The 18,310-nt window shown below is 37.0% G+C and overlaps 1 protein-coding gene across 1 annotated transcript; it reads left to right on the top strand.

The window, feature by feature from the left end:
- The first annotated feature begins 147 nt into the window (after positions 1–147).
- On the top strand, positions 148–17,989 carry LOC137622834 (uncharacterized). Its single transcript, XM_068353415.1, has 5 exons — positions 148–388; positions 4,935–5,133; positions 5,557–5,721; positions 12,968–13,138; positions 17,329–17,989. The coding sequence occupies exons 1-5, from the start codon at positions 270–272 to the stop codon at positions 17,947–17,949; spliced, it is 1,275 nt and encodes a 424-aa protein (XP_068209516.1). The 5' UTR covers positions 148–269; the 3' UTR covers positions 17,950–17,989.
- The last annotated feature ends 321 nt before the right edge of the window (positions 17,990–18,310 follow it).

The raw sequence follows: 18,310 nt of genomic DNA on the forward strand, positions 1-18,310 counted from the left end.
GTTTTTCACAGTTAATTTTATTTGAACGCGTTGTTAATAGATGGCACTGATCGGAGAGGTCAGAGGTCTTTTTGTGGGGGAGCTTTCCGGTCTTCCCTTTACTGTTGCCTCTCAAAGTTCAGTGTTGTCTTAGCAACCATAGACGCTGTCTGGCAGTTGACTCGTTTACATATTAAAAGTGTCTTTATAAGTATAAAAGAAAATATTTACCGGTGCGCCATCATTAATACATCAAGGCTTCTTAATTTTTTCTTCATGATAGACAAGTTATGGATTTCAATCCTAAGATTTCTGGAGATGGAGATAAAAAAGAAGAGGAAACTTTTTATACCAGGGTATATGACGATGCTGTCGCAAAGAAAACATCTGTCGATAATGCAATTATAGAGTATGTATCGTTAATTTCATTACTTAACTTTTAAAGCTTTAAATTGTGTTTTCTTGGTCCTGTTATACAAGGAAACCATACGTACTACATGACCTACAAGGCCTCTTTGGCATAAACATCCTTACCTTATTGGGCTATTTTCCCTGTTTGAGCCCTCCGGCTTTTAGCATGCTGCTTTTCCAACTAGGGTTATAGCTTAGTAAGTAATGATAATAAGGCATTGTATGCTTTACTTGTTTTGGGTTTAAATCCAACCCTCCACTGAAGTCGAGTGAACTACTTCTCGGGCGGGTCCATATCAATCATCTAACGAAACATTTTCATAATAACTTATACAATTCTTTGATTGTAGCATCTTCCAAATCATATGATCTTGTGAAAAGTAATGTCTAGTTTCTTCTTAAATTCAATTGCTCCCTTTAAGTCCTTCATTTCAGCTGGCAGTTTATTATAATACTTAATATCTTCAGTCTATAGGATGTCCAGTGTTAGCTTGTCACTATGTTGTACGCTATCACAATGGTGAAAGTGAAAATTGAAATAAGGCTTTGGGTTAACATTATTTGAATTGAATATATAGTAAAGTATCAGGAAAGCCACTGTATATTGTTACCCTTTATAACTACCGTAAAATAACAATTGGATATTCAAACAAGCGGTTGGTTTTTTATCAGTTAACATCGCATGCATTAAATATAATTTTCAACTATCATATACATTTATTACCACCAAAGAAATTGAAAATTCTGAAATAACAAATGCATATCAATATGTCTAAGATTATTCTCTATTCAATAGTTTACAAAACCAACGAGGTCTGTTTCCTAATTCAAACTAAGGAATGGAGGCAAGAACATGTGACTATGTTGATACGATTTAAAAAAAAAAAAAAAAAAAAGTAAAACGGGCTCTTGGTGGAGCACATACCTTTGCCCTTATGATGTTGTAGGCTATATCACAAGACAGGCAATTGCGTTATGCAGATTTTGACACTAGTTTTATGCAAATCGGATAAATTTTGACCGCGATATAGGAAAAAATATATCTTTTACCTTTTCGTGACATTGACCTTTGACCTAGTCACTCCCAAAATCTAATCAAATTATCCTCTGATCCCACCAAATTTCATGAGATTCTGTCAAATAGATTTTGAGTTATGTGAATGACAAGCAAACATTTGGTTATTATTATTATTACTATCCAAGCTACAACCCTAGTTGGAAAAGCAAGGTGCTATAAGCCGAGGGGCTCCAACAGGGAAAAATAGCCCAGTGAGGAAAGGAAATAAATAAATGAAGAGAACAAATTAACAATAAATCATTCAAAAAAAAATAACAACGTCAAAACGGATATGTCATATATAAACTATTAACAACATCAAAAACAAATATGTTATAAGTAAACTAGAAAAAGACTCCTGTCCGCCTGGTCAACAAAAAAGCATTTGCTCCAACTTTGAACTTTTGAAGTTCTACTGATTCAACTACCCGATTAGGAAGATCATTCCACAACTTGGTAACAGCTGGAATAGAACTTCTAGAGTACTGCGTAGTATTGAGCCTCATGATCATCATCATCTCCTACGCCTATTGACGCAAAGGGTCTTTGTCAGATTTCGCCAGCCATCTCTATCTTGAGCTTTTAATTCAATAATTCTCCACTCTTCTTCCACTTCACGCTTCATAGTTCACAGCCATGTAGGCCTGGGTCATCCAACCCTTCTAGTGCCTTGTGGAGCCCAATTAAACATTTGGTGAATCAATCTCTTTTGGGGAGTGCTAAGAGCATGCTCAAACCATCTCAATCTACCCCTTATCAGGATCTCATCCACATAATGGCACTCGAATGATCTCTCATATAGTTTCATTTCTAATTCTGTCCTGCCTTTCAACTCCCAATATTCTTCTGAGGGTTTTGTTCCCAAATCTACAAAATGTGTTGGAGATTATTTCATTGCCATACCACGACTCGTGTCCATACAGTAACACAATGATCATAAGATAACATACTGTATGAATAAACATCATCATCACCATTTCCTCCTACGCCAATTGACGCAAAGGGCCTCAGATAGATTTCGCCAGTCATCTCAATCTGGAGCTTTTGATTCAATATTTCCCCAGTCGTCCTCTCCTACTTCACGCTTCATAGTCCTCAGCCATGTAGGTCTAGATTTCCAACTCTTCTAGTGCCTTGTGGAGCCCAGTTAATCATTTGGTGAACTAATTTCCCTTGGGGAGTGCGAAGAGCATGACCAAACCATACAAACATAAATTAATAAATGCACGCCTATCAAAACAACCTTTGCAGCGAAGTTGGCGAAAATAATAACAGACTTCTGTATCACTTTTTTGCAGATTTCTCTAACATTGAAGCTGGTTAATGGCACGTGTGCTATGTGTTTTGACGTAGCCCATTGTTGATGTTTCGTTCGTTCGTTTGTTTTAGATTGCCCTACCTTACGTAAGGCACGTTCCTTCTGTGTAGGAGTGACATCTTGTGATTTTGTCTTTCTGGTGTAACGCACTGTGATGTAGGCCTATGATGAAAAAGTAGACTTACATTACTTTAGGGGCTGCTTTCCTGGTCCTATCACACGGAAACTAAGTACACTACAGAGCGTACAAAATTAATTTATTGTATACATTCTTATCGTAGGTATTTTGTATATCACATAACTTATTACGTGTTTATTGTCAAGTCTACAATATCGAAGTACTTACAGAGAACAAGAAAGTCTTCAGTTTCTTGCATCTATTTTGGTCTAAAATCTTCAATTTTTTTCTTCTCTAAGGTAGTGGTTTCAGATGTCAACTATTCTCTCTCTCTCTCTCTCTCTCTCTCTCTCTCTCTCTCTCTCTCTCTCTCTCTCTCTCTCTCTCTCTCTCTCTCTCTCTCTATATATATATATATATATATATGTATATGTGTGTGTGTGTGTATTGGGGTTAAAGTGCTAAATCAAACAACGTCTAACCACCATATACAGAATTTACCATTTTGGATACCTGGGACTCAATGGGATGTAACAAAATATATACCTGTATCATTCCACATCAATTAAGTGTTGAATGTACATGTTTTTGTTTCAGGGATAACATACCAAGCAATGGATCTAAAGTAACTCGATTTTAATGTGGATTTTAACTGAAACAAAAAGTCTCAGAGCTCTTGATAAGAATTATTTGTCTGGTATAAATGGCTTCAGAAAGATTGTTCGAAGAATGGGTAAATATTTTACTCAAGGTGAAAGTATGGATCAGAGTGGTATGATGAAATGGCTTGGACATGTGGAAAGAACGGAGGAAGATAGGTTGGTAATTAGAGTTTGTAATTTGGAAACCTTAGGAGGAAGGAGGAAGACGAGATGTAGAAAGTCCTACATAGGAGTGGAAGAGGTATTACAAAGGAAGACCTTAATAGTGCAATAGTGTTTGCAGATTGGGGTGGATGACGATTGGTGCCAGGGGCTTCAGTGCTGAAGTTGAAGTTGTCTGGACAAGGGGATTAATTCATGATTCATCAGTCAAAAACCAAATGTGTCTTATGCTGTTATTTCTTTGGAGCAATCCCTATCAGAGGAAATAGCGTGATACAGAGAAAACGCTGTATAATGTTTTGTGACTTTTTAATACTTTTATGGATAAGGTGAAACAGGAAGTTAGAGAAAGGATGATATCGAAGTAGTTGCAAAGTTGATTGATAAGAAGCTGGGGAATAACCAATGTTTTGTGGATTATACAGTGCTGGTTGGAGATAATGAAGAGAAACTCCATACACTAGTGAAAGGGTTAAGAAAGGAATGTTTAAATGTGAGTACAAGAGCAGAATTAGGTGGTTAGCTAGATAACCAGGATTATGGGCCAATTAAGGTTGATATGGGTAGTGGAATAACTTAATTGATAAACATTTGCTTTAGTAGTATGGATTTTAGATAATTGAAAGAAAAGAGACAAGTAATAAAACAGATGGAGCAAGGCCAGTGGTAGTAGGATATGTGTAGAAAACAGGTAACATACTGTACTTGAATTGTAAGTGGAATGCAAGGTGAGAATGTTTAAAGATTGTTGATTCCTTCCTTGTGGAGGTGAAATGCATGGAGAGTATACTTATACGACATAAAAGAAATAAAATGGGTAGAAAGGTGTTGATACAAAGAAATGTTATAAAAAAAAACGGTGTACGTGAAAGAATTGTTCTGAGTGTTTCTAAATGGTGGGATCATGTAGAGAGAATGGAGATTGATGCCCTGTTGAAAACAGTACAATAAAAAAAGGGGGTTCATTATGTAGGAAGTGATAGTTTGTGCAAAATAGAAGTCTATTTAGGCAGATCAGTTCTCTGCGGATAAAACTTCGCATAAATGTATGAAGTGGCTAATTTAATGTTTTTTTTTTTTTTCTACCCAGAAGCTCACCCACGAGGACCACGACTCAGCAGTTTAAGTATGAATGTAGCAATTATTGCTTTATTGTATCTTCTCTAGAGCCATTCCCTGTAAGTGTGAAAATATATAACCCATTTTTCTCTCCTTTTTTTTTTGTAGGCAAACTTGTGAAGTTGGCGGTGGTCGAGTGGAGAGCCTGGGTCGAGTCTTCGACAGTGGTGGCGAAGGGGACCCGGCAGCATCCCACCATGCAGCTTACACGGCCTCTCTGGCCACCATTCACAAGCAGAGGAGAAAAGCCCAGCACAGATATGCCAATCTCGTTGCTAACATACTCACACATGAACCTGATCTCCGGGTAAGGAAGATTTACTAATGCTGCTTTATTTTCTTAGAATTTAATTTTTTGTCAAATGTGTATCTGAAATATTCAAGTGATATCTATTCTTGTGATAACTCCATCTACTTTACTTTTTTACTTTTACGGGTTTATTTCTCGCCCTCCATCAGACACTAAAGGTCTGTTCAGGCGGGCCTTGGTCTGTGAAAATAATTTCTTTCCAGTTAATATTTTGCTCTGTATCATTATCAGTTATTTCGCTAGCATTTGTATTCAGGCTTAATAGTTTTCAGGTCACTATTATAACACTTTCTAAAAAGATAAGTCGAGCAATAATGATTTTGGTGTGCATGGAACTTGTGCAATCCAACTTGTCTCTCATGCTAACAGTTCATATATTTCACCAAAACCACATCCTTCTCTGACCTTCTCGTGTCACAGGCGCAAGAGGAGAGACGCGAAGAGGGAGCCCTAATCCAAGAGCGGCAGAGGCTAGAATCCGACATCCTCGAGGAGCGCATTCAGTACCTTCAGGAGAGAATCTTCACCACCCGGAAAGACACCGCTGCTACAAACGAGAAGGTCACGACTTATTTGACTTATAAGGTAAGCAGTTGTGACTTCTGATCAATTTCATTTAGTATATCTTTCTCATATAGTAGTTTATTCTGTAGTGCCATAGCCTCTGTACCACGGTCTTCTACTGTCTTGGGTTAGAGAGCTCATGCCTGAGAGTACACTCGGACACACTATTCTATTTTGTTTCTCTTCCTCTTGTTATTTTGAAGTTTTTATCTTATTATTTTCAAGTTTTTATCGCCTTGTTATTTTCCAGTTTATAGAGTTTATATATGAAAGATTTATTTTAACATTACTATTGTTCCTAAACGTCCCTCGAAGTTTTTCCTTATTTCCTTTCCTCACTGGGCTATTTTCCCTGTTGGAGCCCTTGGCCTTATAGCATCCTGCTTTTCCCACCAGGGTTGTAGCTTAGCAAGTAATAACAACAATAAGATAGAATAATGATTCTTCATTAATGGCTTCCAGTGATCTCAAATTAATCAGTAGAGGCCGTAAATGATTTCCAAGCACCTATTTTATAACCTTCTATTTTCTTTCATTTTCATTTTCCTGTCCAACCTCTTTTAACTTTTACTTGAAAGTGCTATTGTAAATTTTTTCCTCCAATTACTCCTGTGTGCTGAATGGACTCCCTGCCCCGAACACTTCAACATATGGCTAAAATTTCATACATCATTTTTTATGTTTGTTTGTGTACTCTGGTTAATTTTTTTTATATGGGAATATGATAATTGTATATATGCCTTATTATTCCCATTGCTGACTTCTGTATATCACACTCGGGCACGCTGTTATATCTCATTTCTCTTCCTCTTGTTTTTTTTTTCTTTTTTTGAAGTTTTTATAGTTTATATATGAAAGATCCAATTTGATGTTGTTATGGTTCTTATTTTTTATTTGCATTGTTTGTTATTTCTTTTGTAGTTTATTTATTTCTTTCTTTCCTTTCCTCACTGGGCTATTTTTCCCCGTTGGAGGTCTTGGGCTTAGAGCATCTTACTTTTCCAACTAGGATTATTGCTTAGCTTGTAATAATAATAATAATAATAATAATAATAATAATAATAACACCATACTCACAAACTTCTTTTTTTATAGTTTTATAGTTTTTTTTATAGTGATTAGATATTTGGAGACAGCTTTAGTGATATCATGACTGTTTGTGAGCATTCTGAAAAGCCAAATTGACTTCACTATTACAAGAAAATAACAGAATGAACTTTTCCAATTGATATAAATATAGATATATTAAAACTCTCGGTCTTGAACTGATTGCTAACAAATTTCTATATGGAATTGGTCTTTTAACTATCCTGTCTTGTAGAGTCTTTGCATTGGCAAGAAATTAGCCAAGCACACAAGCTAGTGTTCATTTGTAACGTCCCTGACTGGTGAATGCCAGACTGGAGTTCGACTCCCGCTCAAACTAATTAGTTTCTTTGGTCGCTGCAACCTCACCATCCTTGTGAGCTAAGGATGCGGGGTTTGGGGGAGCCTAGAGGTCTATCTGTTGAGTCATCAGCAGCCATTGCCTGGCCCTCCTTGGTCCTAGCTGGGATGGAGAGAGGGTTTGGGTGCTGATCATATGTATATATTGTGATGAAGCAGGGAGAAGGTTGTGAACTCAAAGGCAGGATGCGATCGACTGAGTTATATACTAAGGAACACTCTTCTTTATATACAAAACCTCAAGGCAACAGGACATAACATGTTCGAGAGACAGACAATGTTCAGAGCAAAACAGCAGACATGAATTTTCATGTTCGTTTTAGTGCGAGGGAAGAGCGAAGATACAAGCATATTATATACAAAAGGAATTACGTACAATTGTGTGACACACGGTTGGTACATGGCTCCCCCTCTAAAAATGACATACTGAACATGTTAAATAGGTGCCCTGAATCTGGAGAGGTAGTAGTAAAAACTGCGCCGATTAGCGACAGTGAGTGGCTGTAGAAGTCGTTCGTTTGGGTGCGAGCGAGTGGTGGATGATGGGTGGCTGTTGCCGCTCCGGCAGCGGAGTCCGGCTTGTCACGGGGTAGGCGAGTGTGTCCTACAGCATTCATAGGCCTACGGCGTTCATAGGCGTGTATGTCCTACGGCATTCATAGGCGTGTATGTCCTACAGCATTCACGTCAGCTTCTGTTGAAGTTGAATAGGTGTCCTCTTCGTCACGAGTGGAGGCGTTGATGGAGATTTTGAAGGTCATGAAGTGGCTGTCCATTAGGGCACGAAGTAGGTTCACCTCACGAGGAGAGCTGTCTGCGGCAGGTTGCAGGCGAGTGATACTGGTCATTTTTCCGAGGGTGAGCGAAGCCCTTTGGTCCCCCAACGGTTGTTGAGAGCTGAAAAAGCGTTGCTATACGGGCGGCTGGCGACGGCGAGTACTGCTGCAGAAGGTATGCGTTGACGGCGTCATAGTAACGGTGAGAGGTGGAGAGGGGGGGGGGGGAGGCGGGAGGAGCGAGTCACTCCGGGGTCACCAATGTGACGGAGCCGAGAGAGGGTTGTGAGTGCGAGGGAAGAGCGAAGACACAAGCATATTATATACAAAAGGAATTATGTACAATTGTGTAATACACGGTTGGTACAATATGGTCAGTCTCTTGGGAATTCTCTTACTTGATAGAGCAATGTTACTGTCCCTTGCCTCTGCCATTCGTGAGCGACCTTTAAACTTTTAAGTGTTACTGGGAATGTTAAAGGCATTCAATTTCAACTTTAAGGAACATTTAATTTCCCATTACAAATAATTTAGAAAACATTTCTTGAAGATGTGTCAATTTCACGTTACGTCCATCCAATAATGATATTAATTTTGATATCCAGCCCTCTCAACTTTTGCATCATGGGGTAACTGCATGATATTCGCTCCAGCTGTAACTCGTTGAACGATCTCCCCGGACCAAGCACTGGACCGTATGGTCTCTAAAACAGTTGATAGTTTTACCACTTCTACAATTCCAACTGAAGGCTTTTGTGGGCCACCTTTTAGAGCATGTTGGGATTCGTCAGAAAGACAGATCTTACAATGAGAGACGAAATGGAACGTTCAAGAAGCAGGTCAGAAAAGAATAAGAGGCAAATGACAATTGGCAATGCTTACAGATGGCCACATAAGACACAAGAGTAGGCTACAACAATACCAGCTACATTCCCCCACCTGACACCCTTCCATATAATGAGTAGGAAGATTTTAGGGGATATAACTGTACCGTTAGGAGTCTTTTCATTAGAAAAAGGTAAAAGTTAATGCAAAAATTACTCTAAATCGATTTTAACATAGAGGGCTCTTCTACGCGATACATTGGCAAATATGGTTTTAGAATACACTTTAAATCAGTATGGTATAGGAGCATTGTGCGTAAGTCTGTTGAGATGAGATGGATAAAGATTTTGCTTGATGTGAAAGTATGGATCAGAGTGGTATGATGAGATGGCATGGACATGTGGAAAGAACGGAGGAAGATAGGTTGGTAATTAGAGTTTATAATTTAGAAATCTTAGGAGAAAGGAGGAGGGCAAATTCCTAGCTAAAATGCATTAGTTGTTTGTTCTTTCGTTAATTTGAAATGTTTTGAATTTGAATAACGCTGAGAAATAGGAGTAATGTTACGGATTATCCGAGTTATTCATAAATAATAGGTTTTATTATAATTGATTACTGCTTATGTAAACCCATTTCAACACAGTAGGCTCCCATTCTTGAAGAACTTTGGTTCATGTTTAAAGGTTTAAAGGCCGCTCATGATTGGCAGTGGCAAGGGATAGTGACATTGCCCTATCGAGCAGGACAATGCCCTAGTGACTGACCATATATACATATAATCAACGCCCAAGCCCCCTCTCCACCCAAGCTAAGACCGAGGACGGCCAGGCAATAGCTGCTGATGACTCAGATAGACCTATAGCCCCCCCCCCCCAAACGCCCCATCCTTAGCTCACAAGGATAATGAGTTGCAGCGACCAAAGAAACTAATGAGTTTGAGCGGGACTCGAACCCCAGTCTGGCGTTCACCAGTCAGGAACGTTACCACATCGGCCATCACAACCCATGATGTCATTTGTTATTTCCTTTCGGTGCATTCCTCTCCCGGGGTTTAATGATTTTGAGTGTCATTTCCACACATTCCCTTAGCTATTTTGGCACGGTCTTTGCTATATTAATAATGATGGACGCTAAATATATATGCAGTTCTATACAAAAATGCTAACATCATATGGAAGTCTCCAATGGCCTTCAGGTGCATCTTATAAGGCATGTAATGTCAGTATGACTTAGAGTACATAGATATGAGTACATACTGCACATCTTCACTCAATAAGAGACCCTGTGTGTCGCAAATAATAAATTTTTTGTTTCACAAAATCAAAACTCCCATTAAAAATCTCTCTCTCTCTCTCTCTCTCTCTCTCTCTCTCTCTCTCTCTCTCTCTCTCTCTCTCTCTCTCTCTCTCTATATATATATATATATATATATATATATGTATGTGTATATACTGTATATATATATATATATATATATATATATATATATATATATATATTATATATATATATATATATATATATATATATATATATATTCATACGTCTTGAGGTTAAGTTGAACTTCCGGTTTCATCTTATTGAGAGTTTGGTTTGTTTAAAAAATTGTCATTATGATGCAGGGAAATTAATCGAGTCTCCATGATATGAAGTGTAAATTATTTTCTATAAAAGAAAATATACTGGAAAAATCATTCAGTTTGATATAAAAAAAAACATTGGATTTTGCTATTTAATATTTTTCTGGATTTTTATTTTTTTATATTTTTTAATTTTTTGGATTTTTCAATTTCTATATTTTTTGGATTTTTCCATTTTTGTATTTTTTATTTTTTCTATTTCTATATTTTTTAATTTTTCTATTTTTTTATTTTTCTATTATATTTTTTTCAGACATTTTAATTTTTTTATTGTTTGGATTTTTCTATTCCTATGTATTTTTGGAATTTTCTATTTTAAATTTTTTCGGATATTTATATTTTTTTATTTATTCTTTTTATTTTTTATTGTTAATTTTTTTTATTTTTCTAGTGTTATATTTTTGGGGGGGATTTTTCTATCTATATATTTTTTGGATATTTTTATTTTTCTATTTTATTTGATTTTTCTATTTATATATTTTTGGATATTTTTATTTTTTTCAATTTGGATTTTTCTATTGCTATATATTTTTGGATTTTTCTATTTTATATTTTTTTCGGATATTTTTATTTTTTTATTTCTTTTATTTCTATTGTTATTTTTTTTATTTTTCTATTGTTATATTTTTTTTTTTCATTTTTCTATTATTATTTATTTTTTATTTTTCTATTGTTACATTTTTGGGGTGGGTTTTCTATTTAAATATTTTTTGGATATTTTTATTTTTCAATTTTATTTGATATTTTTGTTTATGTTTTTTTTTTATTTTCCTATTCATATATTTTTTGGATATTTTTATTTTTTTATTTTTGGGATTTTTCTATTTTTATATATTTTGGATTGTTCGATTTATATATTTTTTGGATATTTTTTTATTTTTCCATTTACTGTATATATTTTTGGGATATTCTCATTGTTTTGGGTGGGGGGATTTTTCTATTATATATTTTTATAATTTTTTTTTCTCTCTCTCTCTCTCTCTCTCTCTCTCTCTCTCTCTCTCTCTCTCTCTCTCTCTCTCTCTCTCTCTCTCTCTCTCTCTATATATATATATATATATATTTGGATATTTTTATGTTTTTATTTTTTGGGATTTTTGTATTTTTGTTTGCTGCTCTTCCTCCTTCTGTTGCTACTGCCTCCTTATATATATATATATATATATATATATATATATATATATATATATATATATATATATATATATATATATATATATATATATATATATATATATATATATATATATATATATGTATATATATATTTTGGATAATGCCCTAGAGACTAACCATACATACGTATGACCAGCGCCAAAGCTCCCTCTCCACCCAAGATAGGAACAGGGAGAGCCAGGCAATGGCCGATGATGACTCAGCAGGTAGACCTATAGTCTCCCCCAAGCTTGAGCGAGACTCGAACCCCAGTCCGGCAGATTGCCAAGCAAGAAGTTTTCAATAGGACGCCATAATACTTACTTGCTTTATATCTTATTAATTTACAACCTTACTTGCTTCCAAACTTTTCCAACTTTTACCTCATAGTATACAACTACAGTCAATTCTTTTTAGTGAGGCAGATTTGCACCGACTCGCAGGGGTGCCTTTTTTTTAGCTCGGAAAAAGTTTCCTGCTCGCTGATTGGTCGGACAAGATAATTCTAACTAATCAGATAGCAGGAAACTTTTCCAAGCTAAATGGGCATCACTGCGAGTCTGTGCAAATCCGCCTCATTAAAAAAAATTGGGTATAGTGTTTTACCGCAGAAGCGCTTGGCCACTGAATGGTCTCACAAGTCCAAATGCTGTGCTATATTGCCCATTTTCATTCATTCAATCCCAGGATTGATGATATGTTATTCACTAGGCAGTGAATTCATACCTCACAATGTGGTCCGAATTTGGAGTCCTACATCTTCATGATAACGTAAGGATCTTTATGATAACTATTCGTATTAATTATTGATTATTGTAGTTCATCTAATCTGATGTCACAGTTATTATTATTAATGATTACTAAAAGGACGGATAAAGATGAAATAAGGAATGATTGGAGAAGAACATTATTAGGAATTTGTGGTAGTAGTAGTAGAAGTAGTAGTAGTAGCAGTAGTAGTAGTGGTAGTAGTAGCAGCTATATCATTCACCGAGGATGAGCGTCTAATAGACTTGTAAAAATAATGTGTGATATGCAATTCTTTCTGGAAGAAGATTCATGTTGTAAATTGTTGATGACCTGAGTTTGAAGAGTTGTTAAAACTGTGGATGTCCTGAAGAGAATAGGGTTCCCCTGCTGTATAGGACCAAAAAAACAGCTCTTAAAGTAAAGTAAAACTGAGCAATCCTAAGAAATCTTAGCATCTAAGAAACTGCAAATTTGAGATTCAATGTCAACAGTTATAAGCTTTTGTTTCATGAAACGTCTTATCTTCTAACGCATGGACACGCACACTTATATATCAACAACAACAACAAATGTAGCCTTTTCTAGTCCACTACAGATAGTGGAAGAACAAAATTGGATAATTTTGTTTGATATTTAGACATTCAATATAGCCGACTTAAAATGCTGTCACTTCAGGAATATGTCGAGAACAGCGTGCAGACCTTCGGTAATGAAGCGGCGACCGTCGAAGGCGTTTGCGGACGCTTCAGGGATCTCCTCACGCTCCGTCTTCAAATTCTATTGAAGGTCAATCACGCTCGTCTTCAGCTTCAGCAATCCCGCCGTCAACTTCTTATGTTTACCCAGGTAGGGGATTAGGTCTGATGTGATAATTGTAGTGACTTTATTGTTGGTGAAGTTGTAGTGACTTCATCGTTGGTGAAGTTGTAGTGACTTCATTGTTGGTGAAGTTATAGTGACTTCATTGTTGATGAAATTTTAGTGACTTCATTGTTGGTGAAGTTATAGTGACTTCATTGTTGATGAAATTTTAGTGACTTCATTGTTTGTGAAGTTGTAATGACTTCATCGCTGGTGAAGTTGTAGTGACTTCATTGTTGATGAAATTTTAGTGACTTCATTGTTGGTGAAGTTGCAGTGACTTCATTGTTGGTGAAGTTGCAGTGACTTTGTTGTGGACGTTGTTTTGACTTCATTATTGGTGATGTTGCAGTACTTCATTGATGGTAGAGTTGCAGTAACCTCTTTGTTGATGATATTGCAATGACTCCATCGTTGTTGACGTTGGAGTGACTTCATTGTTGGTGACGTTGCGGTGACTTCATTGTTGGTGAAGTTAAGGTGACTTCATTGTTGATGAAGTTTTAGTGACTACATTGTTTGTGAAGTTGTAGTGACTTCATTGTTGATGAAGTTGTGGTGACTTCATTGTTTGTGAAATTGTAGTGACTTCATTGTTTGTGAAGTTGTAGTGACTTCATTGTTGATGAAGTTGCATTGACTTCATTGTTGATGAAGTTGCAGTGACTTTATTATTAGTGAAGTTGCAGTGACTTTATTGTTAGTGAAGTTGCAGTGACTTTATTGTTAGTGAAGTTGCAGTGACTTCATTGTTGGTGGAGTTGCAGGGACTTTATTGTTAGTGAAGTTGCAGTGACTTTATTGTTAGTGAAGTTGCAGTGACTTTATTGTTAGTGAAGTCGCAGTGACTTTATTGTTAGTGAAGTTGCAGTGACTTCATTGTTGGTGGAGTTGCAGGGACTTTATTGTTAGTGAAGTTGCAGTGACTTTATTGTTAGTGAAGTTGCAGTGACTTTATTGTTGGTGGAGTTGCAGTGACTTTATTGTTAGTGAAGTTGCAGTGACTTCATTGTTGGTGAAGTTGCAGTGACTTTATTGTTAGTGAAGTTGCAGTGACTTCATTGTTGGTGGAGTTGCATGGACTTTATTGTTAGTGAAGTTGCAGTGACTTTATTGTTAGTGAAGTTGCAGTGACTTCATTGTTGGTGGACTTCATTGTTGGTGGAGTTGCAGTGACTTTATTGTTGGTGGAGTTGCAGGGACTTTATTGTTAGTGAAGTTGCTGTGACTTCATTGTTGGTGGAGTTGCAGTGACTTCATTGTTGGTGGAGTTGCAGGGACTTTATTGTTAGTGAAGTTGCAGTGACTTCATTGTTGGTGGAGTTGCAGGGACTTTATTGTTAGTGAAGTTGCAGTGACTTCATTGTTGGTGGAGTTGCAGGGACTTTATTGTTAGTGAAGTTTCAGTGACTTCATTGTTGGTGGAGTTGCAGGGACTTTATTGTTAGTGAAGTTGCAGTGACTTCATTGTTGGTGGAGTTGCAGGGACTTTATTGTTAGTGAAGTTGCAGTGACTTTATTGTTAGTGAAGTTGCAGTGACTTCATTGTTGGTGGAGTTGCAGGGACTTTATTGTTAGTGAAGTTGCAGTGACTTCATTGTTGGTGGAGTTGCAGTGACTTTATTGTTAGTGAAGTTGCAGGGACTTCATTGTTGGTGGAGTTGCAGTGACTTTATTGTTAGTGAAGTTGCAGTGACTTCATTGTTGGTGGAGTTGCAGTGACTTTATTGTTAGTGAAGTTGCAGTGACTTTATTGTTAGTGAAGTTGCAGGGACTTTATTGTTAGTGAAGTTGCAGTGACTTCATTGTTGGTGGAGTTGCAGGGACTTTATTGTTAGTGAAGTTGCAGTGACTTTATTGTTAGTGAAGTTGCAGTGACTTTATTGTTAGTGAAGTTGCAGTGACTTTATTGTTAGTGAAGTTGCAGTGACTTTATTGTTAGTGAAGTTGCAGTGACTTTATTGTTGGTGGAGTTGCAGTGACTTCATTGTTAATGAAGTTGCAGTGACTTCATTGTTGGTGGAGTTGCAGGGACTTTATTGTTGGTGAAGTTGCAGTGACTTTATTGTTAGTGAAGTTGCAGTGACTTTATTGTTGGTGAAGTTGCAGGGACTTTATTGTTAGTGAAGTTGCAGTGACTTCATTGTTAGTGGAGTTGCAGGGACTTTATTGTTAGTGAAGTTGCAGTGACTTCATTGTTGGTGGAGTTGCAGGGACTTTATTGTTAGTGAAGTTGCAGTGACTTCATTGTTGGTGGAGTTGCAGGGACTTTATTGTTAGTGAAGTTGCAGTGACTTCATTGTTGGTGGAGTTGCAGGGACTTTATTGTCAGTGAAGTTGCATTGACTTCATTGTTGGTGGAGTTGCAGGGACTTTATTGTTAATGAAGTTGCAGTGACTTCATTGTTGGTGGAGTTGCAGTGACTTTATTGTTAGTGAAGTTGCAGTGACTTCATTGTTGGTGGAGTTGCAGGGACTTTATTGTTAGTGAAGTTGCAGTGACTTTATTGTTAGTGAAGTTGCAGTGACTTTATTGTTAGTGAAGTTGCAGTGACTTTATTGTTAGTGAAGTTGCAGTGACTTTATTGTTGGTGGAGTTGCAGTGACTTCATTGTTAGTGAAGTTGCAGTGACTTCATTGTTGGTGGAGTTGCAGGGACTTTATTGTTGGTGAAGTTGCAGTGACTTTATTGTTAGTGAAGTTGCAGTGACTTTATTGTTGGTGAAGTTGCAGGGACTTTATTGTTAGTGAAGTTGCAGTGACTTCATTGTTAGTGGAGTTGCAGAGACTTTATTGTTAGTGAAGTTGCAGTGACTTCATTGTTGGCGGAGTTGTAGTAATCTCTTTGTTGATGATATTGCAGTGACTTCATTGTTGGTGATGTTGCAGTGACTTTATTGTTGGCGATGTTGCAGTAACATCTTTGTTGATGAAGTTACAGTGACTTCATTGTTGGTGAAGTTACAGTGACTTTATTGTTAGTGAAGTTGCAGTGACTTCATTGTTGGTGAAGTTGTGGTGATTAATATTGTTGGTGAAGTTGCTGTTATTTTATTGTTGGTGGAGTTGTAGTAACCTCTTTGTTGATGATATTGTAGTGACTTCATTGTTGGTGAAGTTGTAGTGGCTTCACTGATGGTGAAGTTGCAGTGCCTTCATTGTTTGTGAAGTTGCAATCACTTCCTTGTTGGTGAAGTTGCAGGGACTTCACTGTTGATGAAGTTGTAGTGACTTAATTTTTTATGATGTTGCAGTGACTTCCTTTTTGGTGAAGCTGCAGTGACATCATTGTTGGTGAAATTGCAGTAACTTCATTGTTGGTGAAGTTGCAGTGACTTCTTTGTTGGTGAAGTAGCAGTGACTTCATTGTTGGTGAAGTTTCAGTGACTTTAATGTTGGTGAAATTGCAGTGACTTCTTTGTTGGTGAAGTAGGAGTGTCTTCTTTGTCGGTGACGTTGCAGTGAATTTGTTGATGACTTTGTAGTGACTTCATTATTGGTGAAGTGGCAGAGACTTCATTGTTGGTGAACATGCTGTGACTTCATTGTTGGTTAAGATGCAGTAACTTCATTGTTGGTGAACTTGTAGTGACTTCATTGTTGGTTAAGATGCAGTTACATCTTTGTTGATGATATTGCAATGACTGCATTGATGATTGTTTTGCGATTACTTCCATTTTGGTGAAGTTGCAGTGTCTTTATTATTGATAATATTGCAGTAACTTGACTTTTGGTGAAGTTGTAGTGACTGTTTTCTTATGATGCTGCAGTAACTTCATTGATGAGGAAGTTCCTGTGACTTAATTTTTGGTGAAGTTACAATGACTTTTTGTTGATGACGTTACAGTAACCTTTTGTACTTAATGTTTTAGAGAATTCTTAGCAGGTGAAATCAAGGTGATATCATTGTAGAGGAAATCACTGTGATTTCATACTCGATAATGTTTCAGTGGCTTCATTGTTAAAGATGTCACAATGACTTTATTGTTGTTTTATCCCAGTCCAAATAGATTTACAGAAGTACTATTACTCTTTATTGATAATAGATGATCTTGCAAATGTATATATAATTCATTTATCAATATAAACTAGAGGCACATATGTCATTCAGGAAGAGATATATACAAATTTCACTGTGTATTCTCATCAAACATTACAAATGAACCTCTCCCCAGAATGAGAAGGAGCGTGAAGGCCAAGCGCTCTTACAACTCTACAGAGCTCGCTCTGCAGGATGGGCATCTTCCAGAAGGCTAGGGGAGATGGAAGCTAGACTAGCCGCTCTGCAGGCTGCATCCACCCACACTCACACTCACCTGACGAGAGTTCGCCTTGCTCTCGCTAATATTTACAGCGTCGCTCGATCGTACCAGCGTTCGCTACCACCCCTGGGTTCCAAGGCACCTTCGTCAGCGGTACTGGAGCGCCTCCACAACTTTCTCCTTGATGCTATCACAGTGACCACAACTGCCAGAAACGCTACGCAGCCGGACTCGATGCGACCTAGCGCTCCCAGTTTGAACAAGTTTGCCATGAAGGAAGCACCTCCTTCAAAACCACCAGCAGTTAAAAAGGAGGTGTCGAAAGATAAGAAAAACAAGGACGAGGAGGACAAAACGGTGGTTGCGAAAACTCAAAGTAAAAAGGATACTAAGAAAGGTTCGGCAGTTAAAAAGAAAACAGAAATTGGTTCTGCCAAATCAGCTTCAAGTGAGACAAAAGAGGCACCTCGTAAGGAAATGTCAATTAACAAACCTCAGCCTCTTCTCAAGAAGAATATTGAAGACGCTAAGTGATTAGTTTTAGCAACCAAACTAAAATAAAGTGAAGGGAATGCTGTCATGGATATTGTTTCCTTTCTTCACCTGAAGGTAATTCCATGCTCAAGTATTTTGAAATTTAAATCTCATTGTTTATAGGTAAACTGTCATCTAGCAATTCTGATTAGGGAACTATCACTTTCTTATATTGATTGTATGCTGAACTTTCTTTATTCCTTACAGATAAAAACAAAAATAAGAAATTAAAAGAAGTACTTGTAATCAAAATGAATATCGATAAAGATATTAACACTTTCAGTAACATAGAGTGAAGAAGGCGCCTGATATGGCATTAAGTTGCTGGCACACCATAAATGTAAGTAGTGCTCAGCAGAGT

This window comes from Palaemon carinicauda, chromosome 29, assembly GCF_036898095.1.
Source record: "Palaemon carinicauda isolate YSFRI2023 chromosome 29, ASM3689809v2, whole genome shotgun sequence".
Lineage (NCBI taxonomy): Eukaryota > Metazoa > Arthropoda > Malacostraca > Decapoda > Palaemonidae > Palaemon > Palaemon carinicauda.